This window comes from Chelmon rostratus, chromosome 13 (genome assembly GCF_017976325.1).
Source record: "Chelmon rostratus isolate fCheRos1 chromosome 13, fCheRos1.pri, whole genome shotgun sequence".
NCBI lineage: Eukaryota > Metazoa > Chordata > Actinopteri > Chaetodontiformes > Chaetodontidae > Chelmon > Chelmon rostratus.
Window position 1 is genome coordinate 12362003 of NC_055670.1, and position 16114 is coordinate 12378116.

At 42.0% G+C, this 16114-nt stretch overlaps 1 protein-coding gene across 1 annotated transcript in view; it reads left to right on the plus strand.

The window, feature by feature from the left end:
- Positions 1–16114, plus strand: part of pde11a (phosphodiesterase 11a) — a 35693-nt gene that overhangs the window by 12497 nt on the left and 7082 nt on the right. The window contains exons 5-14 of the mRNA XM_041951065.1: positions 419–483; positions 2057–2189; positions 3783–3858; positions 6485–6552; positions 6637–6729; positions 8661–8711; positions 10710–10856; positions 10984–11091; positions 12619–12728; positions 14347–14437. Coding sequence (XP_041806999.1) covers positions 419–483; positions 2057–2189; positions 3783–3858; positions 6485–6552; positions 6637–6729; positions 8661–8711; positions 10710–10856; positions 10984–11091; positions 12619–12728; positions 14347–14437 — 942 coding nt within the window. The remainder of the gene's footprint in view (positions 1–418; positions 484–2056; positions 2190–3782; positions 3859–6484; positions 6553–6636; positions 6730–8660; positions 8712–10709; positions 10857–10983; positions 11092–12618; positions 12729–14346; positions 14438–16114) is intronic.

The following is a 16114-nucleotide window of genomic DNA, read 5'->3' on the forward strand; positions in this document are numbered from 1 at the left end:
CTCTACCCCTCTGGAATCACTGCACTGTATCTGCCTGTATGTAAAGCTAGCTACCCAGCTAATCACCTACAGCAGTAAAACGCTGCTTACACATCAGTGTAACAGTCTATAATGTCATATACAGTATAATATTTACCAGTCACAGGCACTTCTGTAGCACAAGGAGTACTGGTGATAATTAAAGTACATTTCACTGATGATACTTTTGTACTTTTACTAAAGTAGGATTTAAAATACAAGGATTTTTCCATTGTTTTTCTTAAGCAAAGGATCTGAATACTTCTCCCACCATTGCATTGGTACGTGTGCATGTCTGGCCTTTCTGTCTGCCCTGATCTTTAGCGGTGAATAATACTGTGTACCTCCGTGCAGCATTTCCATGAGCTTTAGTGATTTCTTCCCGTTTCAAATCTTTCAGGTGGTGAAGTTCACCAAGTCTTTTGAGCTGCTGTCCCCTAAGTGCAGCGCAGACACTGAAAGTAGGTAGGTATGATGTTTCAGTGTTAAAATCTGCTCCGCCCCTCGATAACATCTGGCCTGATGAGAAACGTAGCCTTACCCCCCGTTTTCCCACTTCTCACACCGGTAACCTTTTCGCAAAACAGTCATATCTCTGCCTTTGTTCGCCTGCGGCACCACGGCACCTGTGCATTGTGCACGGAGCCTTGTTTGAATCTGTAAAGCTTCCACCAAGGACAAAGAATAAAGGAAGTATAAAAATTGAATATTCTGTAGTGCTGTGGGAGTAATATGCTGATTCTGAATAGAAGGCATACTGTAGGAGCCCTACTTAATTGGGTTTGCTGCTTCTCTCCTCTGCTAGGCATGGCTGAGTGGTGAAAGAGAGGCTTCATATTGTGTGGGATGTTTATGGATAAAACCAGCGCTGAAAGGAAGACAGGCTTTCCCCCCGAGTCCTGCAAATGCCCTAACTGATGTGGTCACTTCAAGGCAGCGCTGATAACCGCAGCAGTAATTAATAAAATAATACAAATAGTAAGAAATTAGTAGTAATCAAAGTAATCTCAGTCCGGTTGACTGGCCAATTTGGTTTTCCTGGCTAAACAACACTCCCTGCCGATCTGCGTTTCTGCGCTCACATATTAAATACTGCAAATGGCCAGTTTGTGACTTCAAGTAATAAAACTGCACAACATTTCAGATGCAGCTGAGGTGGCAAAAGTACTGTATCTCTGTGATGACACTAGTCTTCCTAAAGGTTCACATCTGAATAACAAGGGCTGCTGTGCAAGATTTATACGTGTAATTAAGTGAATAAATTTGGTGTCAAAAGGCGAGCGTACTGTAGGATTTCTAATGCGCCTCACAATCCCCAGCCGCCCCCATGGGGAGGATAATGTTGAGCGAGTGTACAGTGCTGCTGGTGTGTCTGAGGCAGCTAAATGACAGACAAGAGACAGAGTGAATGAAGAGAGCAAGAAAGAAAAAGGCTAAGGCGCCTTTGCCATCCCACCCGTGAGGTTTATTCCCTGCCGCACTGTGGGTTTCACATCCACACACAGCTGTATCGCTGGATCAAAGGGCTTCAAAAGATCTGACCTCGGCGCCTCGCCATCTTTATTCTAATCTTGGAAGACAAACGCGAGCCACGGCAAACATTTAGCTTGTTGCGTTTTAAGGTAAAAAGTCAGCGGCAGCCCACCGCAATTAATGTGAATGGGAAGTCTGTGCAGGGATGCAGGTGTTTCTGTGCAGAGCGTGGGGGCGTTTGGCAATAAGGAAGACAATCACACAATTAACTTTTCATTACTTCATAAGCTGCAGAAGCTTACTGATATCTACTGTATGAGAGGTTCATTAAATGCAAGTCAATGTAAAAGAGGAGTCCCTGAGGAGAAATAAGAAGGGTCCTCTGCAAGCTTGCAGTTCAGGTGTGAAAGAGAGTAAAACCTTTTTTTACTTGAGTACTTTACTTGAGAATCTTTTTTGAATCAGAGCTCTTCTGATAAAAAGCAAATGAATGTGAAACAGATCTGGTGCTGTTTCTTCCGTTCTGTTCCTCTTGTCATCTTCCCCTCTTATGTTCTCACCCTAGTTTCAAAGACAGCATGGAGAAGTCGTCCTACTCAGACTGGCTCATCAACAACAGTATTGCAGAGCTGGTAGCATCCACAGGACTGCCCGTGAACATCAGTGACGCCTATCAGGATCCTCGCTTTGACGCCGAGGTAAACACACAGTAACACCTTTCAAATCGCTGGGATTTTATCCAGGTGGCATGATCTCAACTGGCATTACAGAAGAACCAGTATGAAATATCATTCAGGTCAGAGTATCTCTAAAAGCACTCCATCAAAAGTGGGCTTACTGCTTGGTGCTGAAGATGCTTCACCGCTCATCCACGGGGCATGTTCAGTTCCACCGGCTGGTGCGGAGTCCCAGGCGTGTTCCCCCTCTGTGGGATGTTCAGACGCTGACGTCACATCACAGCCAATGAGGTCACATGATGGCTGTGGAGCCGCCTGGGGAGCGATGTCAGGATTGTGTCGTAAATATGCGTTTTTATGAGCGGACAGGTTGTTTGAAAAAGAAATGAAGGAGACCATCACGTCAAACTGTAACATCCGTCCGCGAGCCATTTATCAGTTTATGTTGCTGACAGCACAATCAATTCAAGATGGTTTCAAAACAGTTTGCATCTTATTTTATTGGACTCTGATCTCTCGTGTGATTGTAGTGACCTTGATGACTCATCCAGGTGTGCAGACTAAAATTCCTGCCAGTTATTAGAACTGATGAGGCCTCTTGGAAAGACCAAACATAAAGTCCAGTTGCCGTTGACTTAGTACTTTTTTTTTCTAACCAGCATCAAATCTTTCTTTATTGGGACCACATGAGAAATTACATACCACCCATTTTTCCATTTTGTCAGCTGTTAATTGACCTCCGTGCAATAAATGCCCTCTCACACCAGGAGGCTACAACCAAAGCGGCCACTGCTGATGCTGCATAGACCTAAACAGAATCCTACAGCGGCTAGCACAGCAGTCCACTCCGCATCCGGCCGCAAGCTGCAAAAGTTGACGTGGTCGACGTTAAGCAGCGGTGACAGAAAAATGGAAAATGTGTACAGGGTGGAAAAGCTACAGGCAGGCTCTCACTGCATTGAATAGAGGCGGCGACTTGCTGCTTCTCGCTTTTAAAGGGCCTTATGGGTTCTTACTGTGCACTGCTGCGTCCTGCTGGTCCTATATTTCCATGTATCTCTGCATCTCTTCCATTAGAGGTGAGGCATGTACGCATAGTTAATACTCCAGTGGTGAAAATGTAATTTAACACTATAGAGCTGGGTATCCTTTTAAATCTTTCAACACTAGTGCTAATACTATACTTGACTTTCGGAAGGGCAGAATTTTAAACGAATATGTCTCAAATGCATCAGTGCTTAATGTGATACAAGGCAGTTAGAAGGAACAAAACTATGATTTGAGTATGAAAATTGCAGATTAAGGAACATGTAAAGCTGCAACTAAACATTACTTTCAGAATTTATTAATTTTCTAGGGATTTTCTGGATTAACTGATACATTTTTTAGCCATAAAATGTAATAAAAAGTTCATCACACTTTCCTGAAGCCAAAGGTGATGTTTGTGAAAACTGTTGGTTGATTATCCAGAAAGTTTTGAGGATCAGAAACCAGCCCTGCTTATACTTAGAGGTAAAACCAGAGTACAGTTCTGAGACCAGTGCATGGAAATCTTTCATGCAGATGGATGATAATTCTAATCATATACTGTATTCATACTCCCACTCTCTTCAGGCAGACCAGTTCTCAGACTTCCACATCCGCTCTGTGCTTTGTGTTCCCATATGGAACAGCAACCACCAAATCATTGGTAAGTTAACACACGGAGCTTCCTTTTCTCTATCTGATGCATGTAACACATGTTTCATTTTTTAGCTTTGCATATGTTCATAAAAGGTATGAAAGGGAAAGTAGTGTAATACACTATATGGCCAAAAGTATGTGGATAGATGACCATTACACCCATGTGATTCACTTTTATTAAATTTAAAAACTATATTATTATACTGAACATCTTATATTAACATGTTGCATCCTGGGATGGTGTTCCACAAGATTTGTTCCCGTTCAACCCCAAAACCCTTTCTGAATGGATCTCACTTTGACAGCAGCAACACTGTTGAAATTGGAAAGAACCTTCACCACCACTGCTGGCACAAAGTTGGAAGCACACAGTGAACTGAAATATAATCAATATCAATAATCAAATACTTACAAAAAATAAATAATCCATACACATATAATGGCTGCAACATATGGTGGAGCATTAAGATTTACCTTTTCTAGAACTACTGGGACTGAAAATTTGTCCCAAATCAAGAGACAGAGGTGTCCACATACTTTGGCTATATGGTGTATCTATAATGCAGATATACAGTGTATCAGCACTCACAAGTAGCACTGACATGCACTCATAATGTAGGTTGAAAGATGCACAGGTGGACCTGTGCGTGTTTGTGATGTCCGTGCGTGCAGGAGATGAAATTCTCAAGTCAAGGATACATAAAGTTAGAAAACCAATGTCTTTTGTGTCATCTGCCAGTGTTACAGCCAGCTCCTTCAAAACACACCCAAGAAGAAGAAATAATGTAGTGACTCTAGCAAGAATGAGGTTTAATGTGAAATATCAGATGTGAGTATAGTCATATTAACACGTCCTTTATCAATATGTCTGTAGAGACTATAAAAAAATGTTGGTTTTGTTAGAGTTGTTGAAGAAATTGGAGATATTTTTGCCGATTCAGAGAGAGAGCCACAAAATCAATGACATTACAGGTTGCATATGGATTTTGAGTGAACAGCCTTTTTTAAGTCCAGTCACAAATTGTCCATTGGATTGAGATCTAAGGACATAAGCGTTGTTTTTAAGCCGTTCCTGCGTAGCTTCAACTTCATGTGCAAAACACAGCGAAGCAACATTTTGCTATCGAGCAGCGCAGACCTGGAATAACCTCCAATAATGATGATATTAGACGAGTCCAGACCCTGAGCGCCTGCTCTACCCTGTGGGCCTAACAGCTAAAAACTTCTAAAAACTTCTTAAAAACTTAAGTAGCCTTCATTTGAATTGTTTTAAAGTTGTTTTTTAATTCAATTATTCAATTATTAATTATTTATTTGCTATCTCCTTTAATCTTTTATTTTAAATTGATTTAAACTGCACTAGTTCACTTTTCAATTTTGCATCGCTTGCCTGTGATTTTGCAATTTTGACACAGTAAATCTTTCACCTTGGCTGTCTATTACCCTAAAAAAAAGCACACTGAACTGACCTATTGTATGAAATGTGCTATACAAATAAAGTTGTGTTGCTTTGCCTTTTTGTTATGCGTAAAATTAGTGTCCCTTAAAGATGGGACCTGACTAATGTTTAAGCCAACAGCGTCTGTTCCACAAACTGCAGATTATGATTAACAGCTGCTGTGTGCAGTTTGCTTTGAGTTCAGCTTGTTTGGTGTAGTTCCTCATGAGTTAATGTAGAACTGAGCTGGTTGCAGCACCGGAAAGTCACACAGCACTACAGCTCATCTACGTCAAAACTTACAATGGAGCTGTAAATTATTGTCATATTATGTTTTTTGGTGAAACCACACTCGTGACGTTGGGAATGTGGTGTAGTGAAAGGGTTGTGTGTCATTCAGTCTGCTCATGCTCGGGGGCCACCTATGCTGCAACTCATCACAAATTACATGCTCATTGCAGAGGGAGCAATAACAGCTCTGAGAAGACATCAGGCCTGTATTTTAAATTTAATGACACCATAATGAAAATTGTTCTCAGCTGCAGTACTAAGCCTGTTCCACCTCCGTGGATCTCCAGCTATACATTGAAATTAAAATGTCACTTTGGTGGCAGGTTTGTTTGACCTCCTAGAGATAAATAAAAATGGTAATGTATTGTGTAATTACTTTTTAGCATAATTTCTCAGTGACAATAAAAGCCAGTGTCTATCAATTAAATGTTTATGCTTTATCAACAAAGACTTGCTCCGTTTTTAATTAGATGATGAGAGAAACAGGGAATACTGCTGTCAAATGAAAAGCCTTCAATCCTGCTGCTGCACTGTGGACAGTCACTGGATGCCCTGTCAGAGATAACATTAATTGAATGCCAAATTCACATGTGCTGCATTTTTGCCATTTTGTATATATATATATGTGTATATATATATATATATAATGAATGTAGCTACAACTGTTTTCATCAAGTATGCAGAGGTTTTTTAATATACGCATATCTGAACATACTGCTGTTAATGTGATAGAATGTTGTGTCTCTGCTTAATTTCTATTAATAATGCATGTTAGTCGGTGACATGGAGTGTGTGGGTTTGATCCTCTTTTAATTGGAGGTGGGTTATAAGCACTGGAGCCTCACCAGTATCAACTTAAAACATTACGTTCGTATCGTGCGGATAAACTGACTTTGTGCAACAGGTGTCGCCCAAGTGCTGAACAGGCTCGATGGGAAACCGTTCGACGATGCAGACCAGCGTCTCTTCGAGGTACCGCGCTCGCCTCCTTGTCGTTTTCCACGTGGAGCGTCCCCTGACACTGTTGAGTATACCTGCTCTTTGTTCTTTTCTCAGGCGTTCGTGATCTTTTGCGGACTGGGCATCAACAACACCATCATGTACGACCAGGTGAAGAAGTCCTGGGCCAAGCAGTCCGTGGCTTTGGATGTAAGAGCACAACATCCCATTCGATTTTCTGCAGCATAGCACCATCTGAAAATCAGAATTTCAGTTTCTTCCATGTCAGAGTGATGACTTAACCCCTTGACGCCTGAATTTATTTAGAATTATATTTAAAAAATTAATTCTTTGTGTTTCTGCTTTCTAATTGATCCTAAATTAAGATTTCTGTAGCACATACAATAGATATAAATTTAGGTAGGTTCACCAACTACAAACAAACAGTATATGTCCACTTTTTTCAATGCTTAAATGCAGTAAAAACATCTTTTTTGTGTATTCAAAATTCATTTATTTCATCAAAACAGCCACAAAATTGGCTTACAACCATTACATTGTAACGACGATTAGAACAGGGGTTCTTTCACTTCTTCTTCTTCTTCTTCTCGTCGGTCCGACGAGAAACCAGTGCTTGCAAAAGGTTCCTAAGTGTGTGTTGAATATGCACAAACCGGCATTAGAGGAACGCATGGGAGATTCAGCTGAAATGTGGATTAAAGCGGTATGATGCGAATTCGCAACAATAAGCGTTAAGGGGTAAAGTCTATTGTATACCGCTCCTGCCTGAAATATTTTATTAATCCCTGAGCATAGAGAGATTATAAGAATAAAGTATGTCCATTATACTACAATATATAACAACAATGCATACAGGAAGATAGAAAAATGAAAATTATAAATATGTTCAAATAAATATGTCAGAATGTGTGCATCATATATAACAACGTTGTAAACAATATCATATAATAATGGAAATGTTCAGTATAAATGCATTATTAAAGCCACAATAGAAGCAGTAATAAAGAGTATTGCACAGATGAATAATTGAGTTGTTGGGCTGATACAACAGTTGAAATATTGCCGGACATTATTGTACTGTTAAATCAGCATTGCACAGTTGAAAATGTAGATCATGAATAAATGGCGGGGTTGCAGCTGCTAACAGTTGTGAGTCTGTGGACGCTGAGGAAGGAGTTGAGAAGGTTGGCGGCCACAGGCAGGAGCGACTTCCTGTGGCGCGTCTCCGTGAAACGAGTCTCGTCCAAGATGACACATAACTTGGACGGCGTAACTTGGACATGCTCATTGTGTCGGCTTTCGCGCCCCCCCCTCAGATGAGCTTTCCCCCGTGCATCCTATCTTTTCTTATATTCCATTAGCTGTAATGGTGTCTTTGTTTTCCTTCCCAGTCAACATATGCTCTGTGCTGAAACATTTACCCAGGAGTCAGGGGAAACAACGACTGCTGCACGGCTCGTATAAAGCCGTAGTTATTCTCTCTCAGGGGTCTTTGTGCTTGGCTCCTTTTTTAGTCTCATATTTCCACAATACGCACGAAAAAAAAAAGTGCTGATCTCTCTTTGTAGATAACATTCTCACAATGGTTTTATTGAAAATTAATGAGAGGCGATGAAAAGCAATTCTTCATCTGCCCTGCAGTATGTAGCCATTCAGCACTGCTCAGCCTTTGCAGCACATCCTTAGATTACAATGGGGAGCTTTCAGGTGCATTATAGTAGTTAGCGCCTGCGTTTCAAGGTAGAAGACGCAGAGAACAGAGAGATGGAGCATTTAAAGGAGAGACACAGAATGAACCAATCTGCAGATGCATTGCTTCTGGCAGCACTGAATAAACATGAGCGTTTATGATCAAATAAGCATCTGCAGGTCTTAGCGAGGTATTTCTCTCAGGAAATGAAGGGAACATGGCGAAGGAATCAGGGCTGACATCGCTGCTCTTGTAGACTGTTTCTAGGGGCGAGCGTTAACTTCCCCGTCTCGAAGATCTGCTGAATGTGATGCTGTAATTCCAGTGTGCAGCATTTTCGAGCCGTAGCCACAGCCGTGCTTCTCTTAGAGCCCAACTGGTTATTTTAATGATTTGAGGAATACACTGACACTGTCTCATTATTCCGCAGGTTCTGTCATACCACGCCACTTGCTCCAAGACTGAAGTTGACAAATTCAAGGTAACAGACATTCAGCGTTGTCATCATTACATGTCTCAGCAATAGTTGGGGGGATTCAGGTTTTTTTTTTAACTCTGAGCTCAACACAGATATTAAAGTCGCAAATCATGTGAGACATTGCTTATTCTTAAAGTAGTTACATTGCTATGAAAGGATAAGGCTGGCGATATTCTATATGAAGCAGCCATAAATCATGCACATGACTTTAAATGCTTTTTTTGTCCTTTCTGCTATTCAGGGAGTCTTTATTTTCTCCAAAATAACACACTGTTTGGTTTCCACTGAAGGAAAATGTTTCTGGTTTACAAAAATAAATGAGTATTGTTAAAAGCAAATGAAAAGGAATGTGTTAAAGGTACCCCAAGGAGTTTTTGGCCACTAGTAGTGCTGTTGAGCAATGTTTTTATTAGTGAGTCCTTCTTTTGTCCTCATACCTCAGCGGCAAAATATGTCGTTTGTCATTGCCCTCCATCAGGAGCCATGTGAATCATTTTTTATCTGAAGTGCATGATGAAGACAGTCTGTCCTTTATATATTCCAGCGTATACACACTCTGGTGTGGATTACAATTAGTAATTATCAGGTTTGCTCTGGTGCTGCAGGTAATTGGCATAATATAATTTCATTGTTTTCCTACTTCTGGAGATGCGTTCCTTAATATCAAGGCTTTTTACTGAGTTCAATTAAGACATATTAGAGAAAATAAAACTATTAAAAGCCCATTATGACTGTGCTACACCCCTCCATTTAACAAAAGCATGATGCAAGATTTAGATCTCCCTCGGAAAATCTTGGAAATTGATCTCATAATGTATTTGCTTTGCTCGTGGGTCCTTTAATGAGATATCTTTTTCTAATTAAATAACAATCTCTCATTAACTTTAATGGGAAATAAAAATCTATGGCAACAGATAGGAATCTCAGGCATTCTGTCCTCGAGACTTCGTTTTCCAGGTCCTCCGAAGAACAAGCGTAGCATAAAAGCTGAGAATTCCCCAATGAAAACAAACTAATTGTGGTATTTGAAATGGATTACTCTGATCAATACACAATCATTCTCAATGCATTATTTATTAAGAGGAAAAAATGAAAATATCTACATTTTTAATTGGCATTGACATCTCTGAAATATAGATATGACCTATTTTCCTGCACTTTCATGTGTAGGATTTTCCCCTGTGGCCGCCAAGTAGGAACCCCACTTTCCAATGCGCCTGTGTGATCTCTCAGCCCCCCCGCCTCTCATCCAGCACCACCGCGCTCTGCTTCCAGCCTTTCCCCCACTTTCTTTCATAACTGCTCTACATAAGGAGCCTTATGGAGCACGCTCGGCTGGGATTCCACTGGAGCGCAAATGGCAGCGGCAAACAAACCCGGCTGACACTTTGCAACCCGGGGCTGTGAATTAAGCGAGAGGAGAATACCTGCTGACCTGACAGGCAAACATTTGTGAGGGGAAACATGGCGCTCTCGTGGCTGTTAGACAGGGAGAGAAAAGAGAAACACAGCTGCACTGACACTTTAACACCGAGTCCTGCAAGAGCTCTGACTTACTGGAATGAGCTGCAGGTTAGAAAGCGTGAAATGGTCAGATTATAAATGCTGACTAGAGCCAGATGAGACATAGCGTGCTCATTAGCCCCACACTGAAGATCGGAGACATGGGTGCTTCAGTATGAATATGTTTAATTGGAATCACGTACGTTTTTGTTTTTGTTTGAGCAATAATGAAAAAAAAAAAAAAGCCGTTGATGATCACTAGAGCAAGGCTACGTTTGTCAATGAGCTCAGACAGTAAACAACAGCGAAATCCTTCGCCAAAGCTCCCTCATTAATCTTAACCTACTCTCAATGAGTCCTCAGAGTCTTAATTAGCATGTCTCCATATTTCCATGTATCATCTAAAAATGGCGCAGCATCCTCTGACCTCTCCATCCTCTCCTGCTCTCTGAACTCTCTCTTTGTTCCTCGATGTTTTCTCCCGCCACGATGAAACAGGCCGCTAACATTCCCCTGGTGTGCGAGCTGGGCATCGGGAAGCTCTCCTTCGACGATTTCTCCCTGGACGTGGATGCCATGATCACGGCCGCTCTGAGGATGTTCATGGAGTTGGGAATGGTGCAGAAATTTAAGATCGACTATGAGGTGGGACCGCCAAATTTCTTTATGCGATTCTTTACTGAGCACTTCGGTGGCCGAATCCTATCCTAATTGTCTTCATGACGACCTCTGACCCACGTGCTTGTCTCTCTCTCTACGTCTTCCCCTCCAGACGTTGTGCAGATGGCTGCTGACTGTCAGAAAAAACTACAGGATGGTTCTCTATCACAACTGGAGGCACGCCTTCAACGTCTGCCAGTGCATGTTTGCCATGCTAACGGTACTGGACATGCTGCTGTCACCGTAGATCATGAGATCAGGTTCAGTCGCTGATGATGAGGAACAGACCAGTTAGAGCAATACCAAAAGTCTACATCAGCACATCAGGAGGAGGTTGGAAAGTAGATTCAAGTACTGTACTTAAGTACAAGTAAGAGGTTTATAGGTTGTTAGAGATTTCCCCTCTGAACTTTGCAGATGAATTTATTAATACATAACTGAGTTGAAATTCAATATTTCACAAAGATTTTAGAGAAAAAATAACACAAATTTGTGTGACTAATCTCCTCAGATCAGTCATACTGAAAGCACATTTTCCTGATGATACCTAAGTGGTGATGAGCGGTTCATTAAGTAACCCCGTTCATTTCTTTAAGACGCCACAGGTGAACCGACTCATGAACGCCACTTTTGGTTCTGTGAATCGAGTGAACTTGCAAGAGTCGTTCAAAAAGAGCGATTCCTTCGCAATAAGTGTGATTATGAATTGAGGACTTTTTACACATAATAGATTATTTTGATGTTGTTGTATTTGGACAGACAAGTCTTTTTGCTTTAACGTATCATTATGAAGTAATCGCTGATTGCATGTGATGGCTACTGAACAACGACACCATCACCAGTGTTTAGACTGGTTCCCTATGAGCCTGGCTTTCTCGATGCAGCTCTGACTGCGATCTCTCAGGAATATGAAGGCTGACTGTTAGTGTGTTCTAGTCCAGCTGCCGCTGTTTCCATCAGCTTTCACGTCTCCAATATAGATTAAATGAACGAATAAACTGACATTTCTCCTCCTAATTCCCCCACATGAATACGATTGGACGTTACTCGTCAGCTGGTGCCAAGCAGCTGATGAATGAGCCAGTGACTGCGAACCGTGAATGAAGCGGCTGGCGCATTGGTTGAACTCTTGCTATTATTAAAGATACGTGATACATTTCTGTTTGGCCGCTGCTGAATTCACTGAGATTCGAATTCGGGCTCGCTGTGTTATTAACTGCACAAACAGCCAAACCAGAGATGTTTGTTTGATCAGAGACCCCAAGAGAATTACTTCATGCGGTTCGAGGAGGCCTTTACTTTTTCAGGTCCTTGAGGCGACACACACACACACACACACACGCTCTTAGACAAACACCCCAGCATAGTTCATTTAATCAAGCACAGCATTAATGCATGGTGTCCCAGCTGAATTGATCACTGGCAGAGGGAAATGAAATAGTAGTGTGTAAGCTGTTCTGGGCACCTCCACTCTCCTGCCATGTGTTTTAATGAGTGGGCTGAGGGCTGTGCTATCTTTGCCGCTCTCCCCACAATGACCTATAGTGACTCACTCAGCACGCGGCCTCCAGAACCCATTCATCCAAGCCATAAAGCTCCCCGTGTGACTCTGTCACTGCGGTCCCACTGGCTATCGAGCCAGATGCCGTTTTTTCAGGACACTGCTGCCGTTGGAGTGTTTTGTATTTTCATTAAGGCGGGCGCGTGTTTGGCTTTTCACTGGCCTCCTCTCTTCTGTGCCAATCAGACGGCGGGCTTCCAGGAGACCCTGACGGAGGTGGAGATCTTAGCGCTTATTGTAGGATGCGTGTGCCATGACCTGGACCACAGGGGCACCAACAATGCTTTCCAGGCGAAGTAAGTGTTTATCGCGCTGTATCCCTCCGTGTCTGCCACGCACACACACAAACACAAACACACGCTCCCTCCCACGCACTGTTTATGGTGTGTTTTCCCACCTGCGGCAGTCTGCAGCAGTCCAGCCCAGATCAGCTAGAGTCAAGTGGCAGGTTGTATAAGGCTTATATAAGGGTCTGCTTAAGGAAGAGAGCGTAAACACGGCTGACTCTGAGCACATTTAGACCATGTTCTGTTCCCTCACAAAGGCTTTTATACTGAAGAGTCTGAAACCAAGAAGGAAGCTAAGTGAAAGAAAGACATGAACTGAATTCACTAGAAAAAATGAGTGTAAACAAAAACAGCTTGCTAATTTATTTTTTTTTGTTGTTTAATCTGCTGGTTTAAATGATTTTGGAGGAGCAATTTTAAGCATTTTTTAATACTTGAAATGCCAGTTTTCCCAGTTGTTTAATAGTTGTTCGGTATTTTGAGCTAAATGGTCTGAATTTAAATGAATTGGCTCGACTATTGCTAAATTAGTTTAGGGTGACGTAATCTTACAGATAATAAAGCAGATTTTTCCCAGGGAATACATCAGAACACATCAGAGCTGGAGAGCTTTTAGTTTACTGGCAACAGCAGTTAGAATATATCAGAACAGCTCATTCACCGAGTTTAAATAAGATTTTTCAATGACGATGAAGTGCTTTTATTTGAGGGTGCTCATATGAATAGCATGTGAACAGCATAGGAATTATATCACTTTTTGTACTTTAAGGTGGAAGGAAGTAATTGAACAAGTTAACATGAGCTAGAATAAAGTCATCATATCTATTAATTGGGGTCAAATCCTTTGTGATCAATGACTGTTTGAAGTCTACAACCCACAGACATGAGCAGGCACCTGAAGACCTGTACTGACTTCTACTGCAGCTCCTTTCACCTCCTGATCGTTTCACTTTGTTTGCTTTGGGTCCACCAGTATGTGTGGGCTCATTCTTCAAAAGTTGCATGTATGTATGTGTTAATTTATTTATGAGGAGGGCAATGAGCTGTACAATGCTCAGGACATCTGATGTGAACACCCTGAAACACCCTGTGCAGCTAAAAGTCCTCATAGTCATTCAAATCAGCAAACTAAAATTACTGCATAGGTTAATTTTAACTGTATTTTGTACAACCTAACACTACCCCAAAAACAAGTTAAGATAACATTAAGATTGGCAACAAGCGTAATATCTTCAATCACGCTTCCAATGCCAAAATCTTGTCCCCTGCCTTCAGATCCTGCCTTCATATCCAGATATCTGTTGATACAGATTAGAATATCCCAAACTGTAACACCCTGGCCCACATGCCTCACCTTCAGTACACCAGGCACAGATTAAGCGCTCATCATATTCACTGCTGACCAGTTGAATTTCAGCTGCATCTTAATGCTCTCCAGCTTCTTTTATTGTTGAGCCATACATCGGCGACAGAGTGAAGAGTGAGAGAGTTACAGACTCAACAGCAGACTTTGTTTGTCAGTATGTGTTGAATGCTGATGATGTTTTACCACCTCTTGATCCCTGTATGTGTTTCTTTGTGTGTGTGTGTGTGTGTGTGTGTGTGTGTGTGTGTGTGTGTGTGTCAGGACGGGCTCAGCCCTCGCGCTGCTTTATGGGACCTCTGCTACGCTGGAGCACCACCACTTCAACCATGCTGTTATGATCCTGCAGAGCGAGGTGAACTTTGTTCCAGTATCTGCTGCAATGCAGTTACCATGTAGCTTCTGCTTACGCCTGCCACCGCATGTTGTGTTTGTGCAACACGTTCAAGGTCACATCATATCAGGCCATTTCAAACACTGTCTACAACTATGTTCCTAACTCTTTAACCCCTTCCTCCCTTTGACACACTGCAAGGTTTAAGTTGTTTATTTTCACAGCGTTGCTTCCTTTTCTGTCCTAATGACTGAAAAAGATGAGAGTAACACAGTCTAATACAGCAATGACATTATATGGAGCAGCGTTTCTGTTATTTAGCTTTACACTTATATAAATGGGGTGTTAAAGGAACAATCCAAGTTAGATGAGAAGATCGATACCACTCTCGCATCTGTACGTTAAAAATGACGCTGCAGCCAGCAGCTCGTTAGCGTAGCTTAGCACAAAGGCTGGAAACAGGGGGAAACAGCCAGCCTGGCTCTGTCCAAAGGCAAAAGAAATCTGCCTGCAAGGGCCTCTAAAGCTTGCTAATTAACAAGTGACATCTCGCTTGTTTCATCCATACAGAAGTGGAAAATGAACAAGTTTGTTATGTTGGTTATGTGCTGCACAATATCTTACCAGGGCTCAGTGACTTCCTAGTCTTGTCATTTGATTGAGAGGACAGAGCCAGGTTAGCTGTTTCCTCCTGTTTCCGGTCCTACAGCATGCTGCTAGTTTTAGATTCATCTTCAGCAGACAGATCGGAGAGCGGTGTTGATCTTCATCATCTAACTCTCAGCAAGAAAGCAAATAAACGTGTTTCCCAAAATCCCAAAATACTTGCAATACTAGCAATCTTGTACTTGTACATTCATGTACAAAGTTGACACTCCTGTGTTTTACCTACTATACATCTCTCACTTTGCTTTCTAGCCTCTAAATGAATAAAAAATGCAAAAGCCCACCTCACCTTAAAAAAAAATTCAGTTTGTTCCCACTGTGCCTGAAGGCAACCATGTGGTGCCTCAGTGTCTGTTGTATGTGAGCGAGTAAACAAATAGCTCAGGCTGCCCTCAAATCAATGTAATTACAGAGACGATAGATTTGGTGGTAATTGGCTGAGAGAGACATTTTACCAGGTGACTGGGTTTGCATGAAGTTGTAATTAAAGACGTTTTGAGGGAGCAGCTGAGCCGAGGCTTAGCGGGTTATGTTCCAGTGGCTTCATTATCACGGTGCTGACAACACAGTAAGCTGACAAATGTTTGCTCGGAATATCATAATGGTTTCTGTTGATACTGGGGTCGAACCACCGCTGTCCTATTAGCATATAAATGAATAGTGTGCCTAATTCAAGTGGAGGAGAAGGCTCACGATTCAGTCCGCCAGCCCGTGCCGGCCATTCATTTTAAATGTAAACTTTTCAACGTCACTCACTCCCTTTGTGTCTCTCAGTTTCCTCTCGTCGTTCTCACTTCCTGTTTTCCTCGCCTCCCTCCTTCATCCGCTCTAGTTGTGACAGAATGAGAGAAGTCCTTTGTGTTTCTGCCGTTACCTAGTTCAATATTTCATGGCAGCACATGAGCTCATGAAGGGAGGCTAAGGCACACTGTGGCAGTCGTTCCACATGGATTCTCAGTGGTTTAAAGAGGAAAACCGTAGTCGTCCAGTTTTGAGGATCTCAGCTGCCTTTCTGAAGGTCGTCATTCTGGT